Source organism: Solanum pennellii, chromosome 9 (assembly GCF_001406875.1).
Source record: "Solanum pennellii chromosome 9, SPENNV200".
Classification (NCBI taxonomy): Eukaryota; Viridiplantae; Streptophyta; class Magnoliopsida; order Solanales; family Solanaceae; genus Solanum; species Solanum pennellii.
In genome coordinates this window covers 62,370,184-62,387,024 of record NC_028645.1, presented here as the reverse complement: position 1 = coordinate 62,387,024, position 16,841 = coordinate 62,370,184, and the positions used below count along the sequence as shown (strand labels likewise).

The window sequence follows — 16,841 nt, the reverse complement described above, 5'->3', positions numbered from 1 at the left end:
TATATATATATATATATATATATATATATGGCCTTGTCGGCATCATTATGTGAATTATGGTTTGATCATGACATGGTATATATGAAGTTATAAAGTGAATGTACTCATGTGTATTATAACGATATGATTGAATGCATTGCCTCTCTAGTTGATGATATATCATGTTAAGGACTAAAGAGAGCCTTTAGAGAATGATGTGGTATCTTTTGTGGTTGACTAATTGTCCCTACTTGGTACTTGAAAAGGTATTGAATGAATGAAAGAATGAAAGTTTAGGATGAGTAGACCTAAGTTTCTGCCTTCCTTGATGATTATATGAGGTATTCTAGAGTATGTCTTGAACCGGTAAACCTAAGCATGCTTCCCCTTTCTTGACGAGTCTAGAACCCTAAGTGAATTTGAAACCTTGAATAATGTAAAGAAGGTTAATGATGACTTTTTGATCAATAGGGCTAAGGCGCCCTTTAAAGAGTAGTCAAGTGAGCTATCCTAATAGACCTTGGTTGACAGCACCAGTGGACCCATCCTTTGGAAGAAAAAGTATTATGAGATGGTAGGACTTAGTGATGGTACCTTCTATAATATGCCTAGGGAATTAACTACTCTATGAGAAACAAGGCAAAGCACTGAGATAAGATGCTTGTAGTAGTAGCTCTATTTTATAGGAGACTAGAGCATAAGAAGCCCTTGATATTCTTTAACCATGTGCCAACATGGGATGATTACTAGTTCTACCTTTGGCAAGTAGAACACTTTCCATAGTGTGGGATCCTTTATGACACCGGATTCCAAACCTAGCTCATATGGTTTATGTCGGTTAGTGCCTATTTTCATCATATGGGATGTGCATTCTAGTTTTGGAGAAGTTCTACGATGTATAGGTAGTGGAATGGAAAGCTATCTATACATGGAATGAATAGGCTTTGAAATTCGATGATGAGTTCCTTAGGTATTTCAAAACCATTACATGAAGTCCTCTAATTGTTTACTTGTCTCTTAAATGGCTTGATGAATAATGTTGACTTAGTTAAATCATGTTGAATAGAAAGGTTATTATCTAGGATAGCTTTGAGGATTACTTAGGTAGGCTTGAAGAAGGTGTATGGGCAGTCTCTTTATGACTTACTAAGGTTAGTCTTAACGTAATCTTAGGCAGAGAGTCGAAATAATGAAAAAGAATATTCTTACTTTGGGAAGTTTTGAGGATCATCTGGGTGTGTGTGAAGGGGTTGTATAGGCGGCCACTTCATATCTTACTTAGGTGGATCTTAGGATAACCTTTGGTAGGAGGTCTAAATGATGGTTCTCGGTTATAGAAACTCCCACAGAAGTTATTGTATTCTTATATACACCAGTTTACTTGTACTTTTATATACATGTCAAAATTAGTTGTATCTTGCATACTTTGATAGATTGCAATATTGTTTCAGACAGTTTTCTTTATATTGCACTTACTTTTTAACTGTATTCTATTAAATGACTTAAATTATTCATGAGTTGAGAAGATCCAAGGTAAGTGTTTCTTCTTACTCCTTTTCACGCTTAAGTGTTGTTAGCATTTCAACTCGCTTACTCGTACATTCAATGTACTGACATGCATCATATTATGATGCAGACTCAGGTAACTAGGATCAGCATTCAGCGCACTGTTGATCTAGTGAGCATCTTAGAGTCATTTAGTGATCCCCCTTCATTCAAAGGACATCTTTATCATCAGTTAATTGTTTTATTTAGATTTTAGTTTTTAGGATGATTAGGGGTCCTGTCCCAACATTCATCTTTCATCTCTCTTTTAGAGGCTTCATAGTTAGACACTGGTAGTTTTCCTTAGTCTTTTCATTCCACTTGTAATTGACTAAGGGCCCGTTTTGATGGGCTTAGTAAAAACAGCTTTAAAAAAGTACTTTTGAAAGTGCTGAAACTTATTTTTAAAATAAGCAGTTATGTGTTTGGATAAAAGTGCTGAAGTTGCTATGTAAAACGTGAAAAGGGAAAAATGGAAGAAAGAGATGTTAGGGTTATGTTGTAATTTAGAGATTGTATAAAAATATTAAGGGCAAAAAGATAATAATGTGGTCAACTTAAAACAGCTTATAAGCTAAAAAAAAAAAAGCACTCCTACCCCAGCTTTTAACTTTTGGCTTAAAATAAGTTTTTTTAAACTTAAAATAAGTTATTTTGAGTATTGCCAAACAGCTAAATAAGTCAAAAATCAGCTTTTAAGTCAGTTTGACCAGCTTTTAAGCTGAGCCAAACAGGCTCTAAGACTTGAAGTTGCCATTTTGCCTAAGTATACATTGAAATTAAATTCTTGAGTTATCTCATGATTGTAAGTCTTTCTCTAAGTTAAGTAAGTCAGGCCAAGGGTTCTCTCAAAGCCAGCAATGGTCGTTGTGTGTCGGCCACGTCCAGGTTGTAGGATCGGGGCGTGACAAACTAGGTATCAGAGCACAGAATTCAAGAGTCCTAGGGAGTCTATGAAGCCGTGTCTGTAGAGTCCTGATGATCCGTGTGAAGCATGCCATATCTATTCTTAGGAGGCTACAACATTTAGGAATTCCTCACTTCTTTTATATTCCTTTTCATGTGTTAGAGTTTATATCTAAAAGTCTCTCTCTAATTCGTGCTTGCGCGTGTTTGAGAGAATCATATCTCCACGAAGAGCAGGAAGAGGTCGTCAAGCTAGGAGGGATGTTGAACCTCAAGAGTAGAAACTACAAAATGCACATGAAGTGAATCCATAAGGAGAAGTTATTAATGCTGAGTTCATAGAGGAAATTAAGATGGTGAGTCAAGTTGTGACTACCAGGTTAGTCAACAAAGGAAAGCTCAACTAGAAGGGGCTGACACCTCGAGGATTCATGAGTTTTTGAGAATGAACCCTCAAAGTTTCACAAGTTCGAGCACTATTGGATATTCGGAATACTTTGTGAAAGGGTTGAAGAAGGTATTTGATGTGATGCATGTCATTGGTGTTGAGAGAGTAGAATTAGATTCTTACCAACTGAATAATGTGGCTGGGACTTGGTACAACAAGTGGAAGGAGGGCAAAGAAGATAATACACTACATCCGAATTGGGCTTGCTTTGAAGAAGCTTTCTTGGGGCGTTTCTTTTCTCGAGAACTCAAAGAGGCCAAGGTACGTGAGTTACTCAACCTTAATATAGAGTCACTCAGTGTGCATGAGTATGGTTTGAAATTCACCCACCTATCTCGTTATGCTCCGGAGATGGTTAAGGGCATAAGGAGTAAGATGAGTTTGTTTGTTGTTGGCTTGGGTCGTGCTTCAAGAAAAGAGGGCCAAGGTGAATTGCTTATTGGAGATATATACATTTCGAGGTTGATGGTCTATGTACAAGAGGTAGAGGAGGAAAAGATGAAGGACAAAGAAGAGTACAAAAACAAGAAAGCCAAGACTGGAATAAGTCTAGGTAGCAGAAAGGTGGTTCGAATCGGCCATAGTTTCAGAAATAAAAGGGGTCTGCACCATCATCTACTAGTGCACCTGCGCCATGAGACATAGTTGAACATCATGGTCAGAACTCTCGAGCTAAGACTGCATATTCACATGGTAGTGTGGCTCATGGAAGGTAGTAAGCCTCTTGCCTTCACCAAGTGTAGTGGAAACCACTTCGGTGTTTGTTGTGAGGGCCTCGTGTGTTGCTTCAAGTATGGACAGACTAGGAATATCATGAGGGAGTGACCAAAGAACAAGAAAGGCGGTGATAATGGAGGCAATAGAGCTCAGTCTTCATCAGTTGCTCCACCACAAAGGGCTGCACCTAGGGGAACTATTCTGGTGGTGGTGGAGGAACAAACCGCTTGTATGCTCTCAACAATACTAAGAACATGAGTGATCACCAGACGTTGTCACTGATATGATTCGAGTCTTTGACCTTACTGTTTATGAATTGTTTGAACCAGGAGTGAGTTTATCTTTTGTAACTCCCTATGTTGCCATACACTTTGAAATTATTCTTGAGCAACTTAGTGAACCATTCAGTGTTTCCACACCTGTTGGTGAATCCATTCTAGCAGAAAGAGTCTATCGTGATTGTCATGTTTCCGTCAGTCACAAGAGTGCCAGAACTGATTTAATTGAGTTAGACATGGTAGACTTTGATGTCATTCTCGATATGGACTTGTTTCATGCCTGCTATGTCTCAATTGATTGTAGAACTCAAATAGTCAAGTTTTAGTTTCTAAATGAGCCAGTTTTAGAGTGGAAAAGTAGTACAACAGTGCCTAACACTTTGTTTTGATCATTGTTACCCATTGTTTTATAATGTATTGTATTGTATTGTACTGTATTGTATTGTAGATACAATGTTTGGCTAGACTGTATTGTTTGTTGTTATCTAATAACATTTTAATTGTTTGGTTTGATTATATCGTACTGTATTCTAATTTATAAATTTACTAAAATATCCTAATTATTCTAGGGTAAGAGGTTTGACTAGATTCAAATAATTAAGATAAAGGGTAAAATAGTATTTTGAAATATTATGTAAATATATAATTGAAAAAAGAAATTAAGTAACAATGGGAACACACCAAATTGGTTGTTCCATAAAATAGGGATCTTCATTGTTGCGTAACAACCAAATATAACAATACAATATAATACATTTTAAGTAACAATCAAAACAGACATTGTAGGTATAGTAACGATAAAATACAATACAATAGATAACAATGATCCAAACATAGTGTACTGGTCGATTCATTTAATAGATTAAGGCGAGTGAGTTAGTTTCTAAGGGGAGTATGTACCACTTAGTCCGAGTTAATGACTATAGTGATGAGATGCCTTCCCTTCAGTCAGATCCTATAGTAAAAGAGTTTCCATAAGTTTTTCCTGATGATCTACCCGGAGTCCCTCCTGAAAGACAGATAGACTTCGGCATAGATCTTCTTCCATATATTTAACCAATCTCTATTCCCCCATACACCAACAAAGTTAAAGGAACTGAAGAACAATTGAAAGATCTTTTGGATAAAGGTTTTATCCGACCAAGTGTCTCTTCTTGGGGCACTCAAGTCGTGTGACCATCAGGAATAAGTAGATGATATTTTCGACCAACTTTAGGGTGCTTCCTGCTTCTCAAAAATTGATCTAAGATCAGGTGACCATTAGTTGAAAGTTAGGGAATGTGATGTTATAAATACAACTTTTAGAACCAGAAATAGGCATTATGAGTTTTTGGTTATGTTTTTTGGTTTGACCTATGCGCCTACAGCCTTCATTGGTCTCATGAATAGAGTCTTCAAACCTTATTTAGATATGTTTGCTATCGTCTTCATTGATGACATACTAATATATTCAAGGAACGAAGAAGATCATGCCAGTCACCTCAGGATAGTCCTTCAGACTTTGAAAGATAAGGACTCATACATCAAGTTCTCCAAGTATGAATTTTGGCTTAAGTCTGTGCCATTCTTGGGCCACATAGATTATGGTGATGGAATTAGAGTGGATACCCAAAAGATAGAAGCATTTCAGAGTTGGGCTAGACCCACGTCTCCAACTGATATTAGAAGTTTCTTGGGTTTTGCGAGCTATTATAGAAGGATTTTTGAGGGTTTTTCATCTATTTCGTCTCCGTTGATCAAGCTGACTGAGAAAACAACTAAGTTTCTATGGTTCGAAGCTTGTGAGAAAAGCTTTCAAGAGTTGAAAAAGAGGTTGACTATTGCTCCAGTCTTGACTTTACTAGAGGGTACTCAAATTTTTGTGGTTTTTTCTGACGCATCAAGAGTTCGTTTGGGTTGTGTGATAATGAAGAATGGCAAATTTATAGCTTATGCCTTCAAGGTTGAAGGATCATGAGAAGAATTATCCAACCTATGACTTAGAGTTAGATGTCGTAGTTTTTGCCTTGAATTATGGTGTCACTACATGTATGGTGTTTATGTTGACATATTCACTGACCACAAGAGCCTACAATATGTGTTCACCCAGAAGAAGCTAAATCTCTAGAAAAAGGAAGTGGTTAGACTACTCAAGGATTATCATATGAGTATTATATATCACCCAGGTAACTCTAATGTCATGGGGATTACCTCCCATGTTTAGGAAGAAAAGAGGGAGTTAGCTAAAGATGTGCACAGACTTGCACGCTTGGGAGTCAGATATATGGATTCCGTAGAAGGGGGAATAGTGGTGACCAATGGGGATGAGTCATCATTAGTGTCAGAGGTGAAAGAGAAGCAAGACTAAGACCCTATTTTTATTGAATTGAAGGCGAATGTTCATAAGCAAAGAGTATTGGATTTTGAAAAAGGGGGAGATGGTATGCTGAAGTATCAAGGTAGATTATGTGTAACTAGGGTGGATGGACTCCAAGAGAGGATCATGGAGGAGGCTCATAGCTCTATATATTCCATTCATCCGGGTTACACTAAGATGTACCGCGTCTTGAGAGAAGTATATTGGTGGGAAGGTATGAAGAAGGACATTGCTAGGTTTGTTGCCAAGTGTCCACATTGCCAGCAAGTGAATGTAGAACACCAAAGACCTGGAGGTTTGGATCAAAATATAGAACTTCCGGGATGGATGTGAGAGATTATTAACATGGACATTATCACAGGCTTGCCAAGGTCTCACGCGCAACATGATTCTATTGGGGTAATTGTTAATAGAATGACAAAATCAATCACTTTTGTCTGTAAAGACTACCCATACAACCGAGGATTATGCTAAATTGTACATTCAAGAAGTGGTAACACTTCATGGAGTTCCTATCTGCATTATTTCAGATATACGTGCACAATTTACTGCACAGTTCAAGAAATCTTTCCAGAATGGTTTGGGTTCAAAGGTGAACATAAGCACTGTTTTTCATCCTCAAACAGAAGGAAAAGAAGAGTGTACTATCCAGACCTTAAATGACATGATGATATCTTGTGAGATTGATTTTAAAGGGAATTAGGATGATCACCTACCTCTCATTGAGTTCTCCTACAACAGTAGTTATCATTCGAACCTCCAGATGGCTCCATGTAAGGCTCTTTATGGGAAAAGATGCAGATCTCCTATAGGGTGGTTCGAGGTTGGTCAAGCAGGGATGATAGGACCCTATCTAGTTCACCAAGCTTTGAAGAAGGTGAAAGTGATTCAAGAGAGGCTGAAAACGGTACAGGGTCGCCAAAAGTCCTATACAAATGTTAGGAGAAGGTCGTTAGAGTTTGAGGTGGATGATTGGGTATATCTTAAAGGTTCACCCATGGAGGGTGTTATGAGATTTTGTAAGAAGGGGAAACTTAGTCCCCGGTATATTGGACCTTATAGAATATCCAAGAGAGTTGAGAATGTAGCTTGTTAGTTGGAACTACCACAAGAGTTAGCAATGGTTCATTCGATATTTCATATTTCTATGTTGAAGAAGTGCATGGGTGATCCTTCTTTGATTGTACCAACTGAGAATGTTGGGATTAAGGATAGTTTATAATATGAAGAGATTCCAGTTCAAATTTGGATCGTCAAGTTCGCAAATTAAGAACAAAGGAAGTTGCATCAGTCAAAGTCCATTAAGGAATCAATTTGTTCAAGAAGCAACTTAGGAAGCTGAGGAGGATATGAACAAGAGATATCAACATCTCTTTGAATCCGGAGAGAATGGAGATCAAGGTACTAAATTCTCTTCTTAGCGCTTTATAAGACTATGTGTACGCATGTTATTACTTGCTTTTGTTTGTTGAGTGTTAAAATGATGTTACTATCCTTAGCTTAGTGAAAGAAATCTCATTCAAGGACGAATTTTCCGTAGGGGGAGATATTGTAACATCTACATAAAATAGCTAGGAATAAGCTAAGAAGACCAAAATAATCACTTTTGGAAAGAAAAGGGGAAAATTTGGAAAAAAATTCCTAAGTTTAAAAAGTGAGATTTTGGTCATTTTCAAATGACCATAACTTATAGCTCAGGATGAGTTCAAGGTAGTTCTTGTTATGGTTGGAAAAAAATTTCCAACGACGCCGAGTTTGCACAACTTCGATATTGTATGAGGGAGATAAGTCTTTCAAATGTTGGGTTGTTGAAGTAAGGGAAGTTCAATTCCGAACTTTAGTAAGGGTAAAGTAGTATTTTTACCCATTTATTTCCTAAATCATGTTAAGGATTTAATTGGGGTAAAAACAAAGTTTGGTCTAATTAGAAAAAAGTATTAGTCACGCTTAGCGCTTGGCAGAAAAGAGAAAGGACAAGAAGAAGGCAGAACAAGCAAGATGTCGCCAAGAACGCCAGTAGATTCTAGTGAAATTCGTCGGGGGTGATCCCTATTAAGGTATGTAAGATCTTTCGTGTTGGATTAATTCATGAATACATCAATCTTGCTTCAGTTTGTATTTTTGGAGTTGTTCATATGATTTTATTGAGTTCTTGATAAATCTTGTCGAATCTCTTTTGGTTAAGTTGATTGAATACCCATTGATGTTGATTAGTAATTTTCAATATCGTTTTTGAGTTAGATCTTTTGGGTATTGATAGTATTGATGATCCTAAAGGTTTGGGGGATAGAACCATGGAGGTTTAGGCGTTTTGGGATTTGAAATCGAGTTGAAAAATCCGTCAGACGCACCTGGGAAAGCCAGGTGTGTCGCTCCTGCAGTGCACCAGAAGTTGGTCTCAGTTAACAAGGGCCTGGAGAGGTGCGAACCAGTGTTCCAGAGCAAAGCCTCAGTAAATTGAGGCTACCACGGCGCCACCAGTATGCTCAACCAGGCATTTTTCGTCTACTTTTCATAGTTTAGTCCTTTTAAGTCCTTCCAAGGTACATTAACACCTTCCAGTGATTCTAATTACTTCAAATGATTTATAAACACCTAGATATCATTAAAGAACTCAAATCATAACCTTGAATCCATAATTCAATACAAGGAAAGTTAAGATCAAAGTCAAGGAAGTTAGAGGCAGGTCTAAACTTAAGAAGTAAGTCAAAGTAAAGTTCTTAAAGGTTTTCAAGAGTCTTATTTAAACATTTAAATCTTCTTTCTAAGACTTATAGTAAAGATTTAAGTTGAAGTGTTTTTCTTCAACGGTACATGGGGACTAAGTATTCCCATAGAGACATAAAAAATGATTTTGATTTAGACAAGTAAGGATACTTTGATTTCTAAGGAGCCTTAAGGAAATTTTCAGAAATGAACTTTAGCTTTCTATAAGAAATTAGCAGAGAAACTAAGATTTCAAAGATAGACTTTAAGCTAAGTATTTTGAGCATTAATCTCAAAAACATAATCAATATATTTTCAAAATATAAGATCCAGTATAATTTGGGGTTAGTATTGAGCACCGATATGGGGAAGAGTTTAGACAACTCATAGCCCCCGTAAATCATGTAGCCATCATGGAAAAAAAGGGTCATACTTTTTAGATGAACCCTCTTCACAGTAAACTAGTGATTCCATTAGGAAGATTAGGTCTTATACCTTTGACCCGGTAAAGGATGTGTTGGCAGCGTGAGATAGATCGTTGTATCATCACAATAGCTCTTAAGTGATGGTTATCAGTTAGAAAAACTCCACAGAAGTCATTATATTCTTATATACATCAGTTTACTTATATTTTTACGTACATGTCAGAGTTAATTGTATCTTGCAAACATTCAGAGATTTCAGTATTTTTTAGACAGTTTCCTTTATATTGCACTTACTTTTAAATTGTATTATATGGAATGAGTTAAATTATTCATGAGTTGTGCAGAGTCAAGGTAAGTCTTATTTCTTACTCCTTTTCAAGCTTAAATATTGTTATCATTCCAACTCGGATACTCGTACATTTAATGTACTTATGCCAGTTGGCCTGCATTGTATTATGATGTAGACGCAGGTAACTAGGATCAGCATTCGGTGCACCGTTGATTCAGTGAGCAGGTTAGAATCAGTTGGTGATCCTCTCTTCATTCGGAGGACATCTTTGTCATGAGTTAATAGTTTTATTTAGCTTCCTGATTTTAGGATGATTAGGGGTCCTGTCCTAACATCCATCTTTATTTTAGAAGCTTTCTAGAGAGAGAATGTTAGTTTTCCTTAGTCTTTTCATTCCACTTATAATTGACTAAGACTTGAAGTTGCCATTTTGGCTAAGTATTAAATTTAAATTTAATTCTTGAGTTATCTCATGAGTGTAAGTCTTCAGCTAAGTTAAGTAAGTCAGGATAAGGGTTTGCTCAAAGCCAGCAATAGTCATTGGGTGTCGGCCACTTCCAGTGTGTAGGCTCGGGGTGACATAAATCTACCAACTAAATCACATTATTTATTCTAACTTATTTAAACAATTTTAACTAGTTTAGTTTTTCCTAAATACAACAACTAAATTCACCAACTAAACCACACTGTGTTTTCTAACTTATTTAAACAACATTAACAATTTAACCACTTTATTATTGACCTTATATAACAACTATATTCACCAACTAAATCACATTATGTTTTCTAACTTATTTAAACAACTATAACAATTTAACTACTTTATTGTTGACTTAATACAACAATTAAATTCACCAACTAAATCACGTTATGTTTTCTAACTTATTTAAACAACTCTAACAAGTTTAGTATTGACTTAATTCCAAAATTAAATCTACCAACTAAATCACATTATATTCTAACTTATTTAAACGATTTTAACTAGTTTTGTTTTTCCTAAATACAACAACTAAATTCAGCAACTAAACAACATTATGTTTTCTAACTCATTTAAACAACTTTAACAATAACTGCTTTATTAATCACTTAACAATTTAACTACTTTATTCCTAAACTAAAGCTTAATATCAACACTAGATAGACACAAATTGATCTTATAAGAAAATCAATTTTCTCATCAATAAGATCAGCTAGTGTTGGTACTTATTCTAAACAAATATAAATTTAAAGATAAGTGTCAACACTAGATGGACACAAATCAATCTTGTAAGAAAATCAATTTTGTCATCAATAGGATCAACTAGTGTTGGTACTTCTGCTGAAACAATATATTGTTTCTAATTTAAAGCTAAGTGTCAACACTAGATGGACCCAAATGGATCTTGCAAGAAAATCTATTTTGTCATTAATAGGATCAACTAGTGTTAGTATTTATGCTAAACAAATACATTATTCCTAAATTATAGATTACTATCAACACTAGATGGACACAAATCGATCTTGCAAAAAAATGAATTTTGTCATCAATAGGATCAACTAGTGTTGGTACTTATGCTAAACAAACACATTATTCCTAAATTAAAGCTTAATATCAACACTAGATGGACACAAATCGATCTTGCAAGAAAATTAATTTTGTCATCAATAGGATTAACTAGTGTTGGTACTTATGCTAATTAAACAAACACTCGATCAACATAAATAAATTATCACAAAATTAAAGCAACATATCAATACTAGATGGACACAAACACATTGTTGAAAACAATTGTAAGTGAAATTTAGAAGTTTAGAAGCACCAACTTTATCTTCTACTTTGATGAAAGAATCAATATAATTTTGTATCAATTTTTTTAGATTTTGAGCTATCTCAGTTCCCTAGCAGGAAAAGTTCTAAAATTAATTTAATATATATGAAGTTCAAGTTTCATTCGTATCGAATTTTTAAACTTTATTAGTTATATATTCAAGCTAATTAATTAGTTGTAATTTGAAGTTCTAAGTTTAAGTTCAACTACAGATTCTAAGTTGAAGTTATAAGTTCTAAGTTCAAGTTTAAGTTCCTAGTTCAAATTCTAATTTCAAGTTCAAGTCTAATTAAGTTCAACTAGTTAAGGTCAATAAGATTTTCAAGTATACAAAATTCTACTTAAGTTCAAATAAAATCCAAGTTGTAATAAGAAGAAAAATTAAGTTATAAAAAATAAAAGTAAACAAAATTTCAAGTTCATATTCCTAATTAATTTCAATTTATAGTAAATTCAAATCCATGAAGTTCCAAATTCAAACTACTCCTAAATTCCAAATTCAGAAATCAAAGTATAGCTAGTGTTAAAATTCCAAATTCAAACTACTCCTAAATTTGAAAATCAAACTAGTCTTAAAATCACAATTTATTAAAACTAGTCCTAAAATCTCAAAATCTAACTTGTGCTCAAATCCTAAATTCAAACTAGATAGTTATTCCTAATCTCAAATTCAAACTATTACGCTAAATAACTCAAACTCTAGTTAGTCCTAAAATCAGAATATCAAAAAATGTTAAATAATACCTATATTCAAGCAACTCCTTAAACTAAACCCTAATTCAAACTAATCCTACAATTCCAAATTAAAACTAATTAACTAAAAAATACACAAGTTCAAGCAAATCCTAAGATCATACCCTAATTCAAACTAACCCTAACAATAAAATTTTCAATTCACTAACTAACTAACAATTCTAATTCAAACAAACAATCAATAAACCAAATTCAGTAAACTAACTACAATTAAATAGCAAACAAAATCATAATACAATAATTTGGAAAAAAAAATTGAAACATTATTTAACCCTAACCTTAAAGAGAAGGAGATATTGAAGAAACAGGAGAGGTAGAGCGGCGGCGGTGTCAGCAGCGAGTAATGGAGGCAGCTCTGGCGTCAGCAGTGACGGCGGCGTCTACGACCGGCGATCGGGCAGGTCAACGACAGTGGAGGTGAGTANAGATGTTGTTCGTCGCTTTTTTAAAAATGTTGACCAAATTTTTTAACCAATAAGCGACGGACAAAAAGAAGTTGTCCGTCGCTATTTTCAAATAAATTAATATTCTAAAATAAATTAGAAGCGACAGACAACATGTATAATTAATATTTTAATTTATATATAATTATTTTTAATAAAAGCGACGAACGACGGCGCTATTTATATTAAAAAATAATTATTAATTATATATTTATTTGGCGCAAAAATCCGCTAAAAAGCGATGGACTAAGAGATGTTGTCCGTCTCTTTTCGTCAAATAATTTAAAAAAGGGAAAAGAGTCTGATATACCCCTCAACTTTGTCATTTGGAGCTGATATACCCCTCGTTATAAAAGTGGCTCATATATGCCCTTACCGTTAAACAAACGGCTCACATATACCCCTGCCGTTACAAAATGGCTCACATATACCCTTTATTTAACGGAAGTTAAAAAATTAGTTTTAAATTTATATTTATTACTTCTAATTTTTTTAAAAAAATTATTTAGGGGTATATATGATTCTTCTATCAAAGTTCAAGGTATATTTTAATTTTTTTCATACATAAATTATTTTTTGACTTCTTTTATTATAATTATTTAAATTTTTTATTATTATTTTATTTTTTTCTTTCATTCCTTAGTTTGAAGAATAAAAAATTAAACTATTTTTTTTGTGTGTATTGTAATTTAATTTCGTATTCGAAGAAAAAAATTGGTCATCTACAATAAGTTTTACAAGAATATTAGTGAAACATAAATAAATTTGATTATCAAAATAATAATTATAAATTAGTCATTGAAATAAAAAAAAGTCAAAAAAAATATATTTGACGAGGATTAAATTTACTTATTTGGGATTATATCTTTTAGAAAAAAATAATAAAAATTTAGATTAAAATTATCTTTTTTTCATTTCCGCTAGAGGAAAAGGGTATATATGAGCCATTTGTTTACAAGTAGGGGTATATATGAGCCACTTTCATAACAAGGGGTATATCAGTTCTAAATGACAAAGTTGAGGGGTATATCAGACTTTTTTCCCTTTAAAAAATAATTATTTTTATTAAAAATAACGGACATTGTCTCAAATACCGTCGCTATTTTGAGCGGCGCCGTCCGTCGCTTTTCAATCTGTCGTTTTTTCCTAGTGTTTAGCAATGTGACTTAGTTGACATATATGTCCTTCAGTTTTGGGTGTGCACAAATATGCATTTAATTTTTTTTTAAAATTAAATAAATAGGCACATGTGTCCTACATGATATAATACACATAGGATACTAAATAACTAAGCTATTAAAATATATGTAATTAAGAAAATGATCTCTTGAAATTTCATAGAATTAATTTGAGTATTCTCGATTTCTTACTGCCGTTAATTACAAATGATTCACATCAATTTATTTTTTACAGGCATTTCAAAAATTATTTTGCTAATATACGCATTCTTCACGAATAAATTTTAATCCCCATAACTTATAGGAATAAGAAGAAGAAAAACTAAAATAATCTGCCAGAGGAGGAACGACGAGTGCCTACGAAAGAAGAACGGGCAGAAGTTTCAGTACGTGAGGTTGGATTATTTAGGATTTAAAATAGTACTATATTTTATCTTTCAAAATTAAAAAATAATTTTTTTATAGTTAGATTGGGCCATAGGCCATGGCCAGGTGTCATAATTTTGTTCATAATTGTTTTTAGCTACAACATGTTAATTACACACATGATTTTATATATTGATTATCATTTCGTGTCTAATAAATATATTTCTGTTAATGTTAAAGTATTATATCTTATCTTTCAAAATTAAAAAATAATTTTTTATAGTTAGATTGGGCCATAGCCATGGTCAGGTGTCATAATTTTATTAATAATTGTTTTATGCTACAACGTGTGAATTACGCACACATGATTTTATAATTAATAACTTTAAAGAGTCATAAATAACTTAAGTCCAAATAAATTGTCATGTTGGACATCATATAGAAAACATGTATTTATTTTTTAATTTATAGAGACTAAATTGAATGACACGTTTATGTCTTATAAGTGACTTTTTTCGACAATTATGATTTTGGTATTAGTAGAGTCCGTATTGTAATTTTCTAATAGAAAACATAGTTAAGTGACTTTAGTATAGGAAATTTTTTATTGGCTGATAATTCGTCCACGAGGCCAATGTTCCATATTGGTCAGCTCACCATTCATCCTACTTACCATTCTACAATCCTCCATTCTTCACATGTCTTTACTTTCTTGTCTACTTTTATTTATACAAGTTATCTACTTCTTTGCATAGCTAACACACCAATATTATTAATTTAGAGAATCAATTATGGAGATCAATGGGAACTCAAATGATGTTCTTCACATAGTTTTGTTCCCTTTTTTCGCATTTGGTCATATTAGTCCATTTGTTCAGCTTTCTAACAAGCTCTCCATTCATGGTGTTAAAGTTTCATTTTTCACTGCATCTGGCAATGCAAACAGAGTGAAATCTATGTTGAACTCTGCTCCAACTACTAGTATTGTCCCTCTCACTCTTCCGCAAGTCGAAGGTCTACCTCCTGGTGCTGAATGTACTGCTGAATTGACACCAGTAACTGCTGAACTTCTCAAAGTTGCTTTAGACCAAATGCAACCACAAATCAAGTCTTTACTTTCCAATCTCAGACCCCATTTTGTTCTTTTCGACTTTGCTCAAGATTGGCTCCCTAAAATGGCTGATGAATTGGGGATCAAATCTGTTTATTACTCTGTTTTTGTTGCACTCTCCACTGCTTTTCTTACTTGTCCTGCTAGAGTCCCTCAACCCAAAAATTATCCATCTCTTGAAGACATGAAAAAACCTCCACCTGCATTTCCTCACACATCTGTTACCTCAGTCAAAACCTTTGAAGCTCAAGATTTTCTATACATGTTCAAGAGTTTCCATGGAGGTCCTACAGTATACGACCGCGTACTCTCAGGTCTGAAGGGGTGCTCTGCTATAATAGCTAAAACTTGTTCTCAAATGGAAGGACCTTATATCGAATACGTTAAATCACAATTCAAGAAACCTGTTTTTCTAGTTGGACCAGTAGTACCTGATCCACCTACAGGAGAATTAGAAGAACGATGGGGTAATTGGCTAAACAAATTTGAATTAGGATCTGTTATTTACTCTTCTTTCGGAAGCGAAACATTCTTAACTGATGATCAGATAAAAGAACTAGCTTTAGGTTTGGAAGAAACAGGGCTTCCTTTCTTTCTTGTCTTGAATTTTCCTGCAAATATTGATGTTTCAACTGAACTAAACAGAGTCTTACCAAAAGGGTTTATGGAGAGAGTGAAAGAAAGGGGAATTATTCATTCAGGTTGGGTTCAGCAACAACAGATACTTGCACATTCTAGTGTTGGTTGTTATGTATGTCATGCAGGATTCAGTTCAGTGATAGAGGCATTAGTGAATGATTGTCAAGTTGTTATGTTGCCACAGAAAGGTGATCAGTTCTTGAATGCAAAACTAGTGAGTGGGGATATGAAAGCTGGGGTGGAGGTGAATAGGAGAGATGAAGATGGATATTTTGGTAAACAAGATATTAAGGAAGCTGTGGAGATGGTGATGATGGAGGAGCCAGGTAAATTGTTTAGGGAAAATCAGAAGAAATGGAAGGAGTTTCTGTTGAATAAGGATATACAATGCAAGTTTATTGAGGATTTAGTTTATGAAATGAAGGACATGGCTAAGATCTCAACTAACTAGCTATGATATGTCTCACAACCGCGATTTTAATAACTAAGATCTGAATCATATATATTCAGATAAGATTTAATTATTATGAATAAGATCTTTATTAAGTATGAACGAATGACGCTTCCGTATAGTTTGCATTGTTATGATCAATTAAGTATTTCTCAGTGTACCCATTTTTTTTTGTACTTTTCACTTTCATCAGCAATTTAGGATGATGTCAACTTCTTTCAATTGGACCACTTTGAAATAAAATTATCATTATGTACTAAAGAAAGGGGTGTTTTAAAGTGTATCAAATTAAAATGTTCGTTATAAAATATACTTAATAAATTAAATATTACTAGTGAGAAGTTTGTGAGTTGAAAAAACAAAAAAAGGTCCATTAAAATAAAGTGAGGCACAAGAGTAATGCTTCAACGTGCAGTTGACCAATTGAAAAATCAATACAACAT

General features: G+C 34.0%; 1 protein-coding gene across 1 annotated transcript; it reads left to right on the top strand.

The window, feature by feature from the left end:
* The first annotated feature begins 14,900 nt into the window (after window positions 1-14,900).
* Window positions 14,901-16,620, top strand: LOC107031550 (anthocyanidin 3-O-glucosyltransferase-like). The gene has a single exon (XM_015232964.2). The coding sequence runs from the start codon at window positions 14,989-14,991 to the stop codon at window positions 16,396-16,398; it is 1,410 nt and encodes a 469-aa protein (XP_015088450.1). The 5' UTR covers window positions 14,901-14,988; the 3' UTR covers window positions 16,399-16,620.
* The last annotated feature ends 221 nt before the right edge of the window (window positions 16,621-16,841 follow it).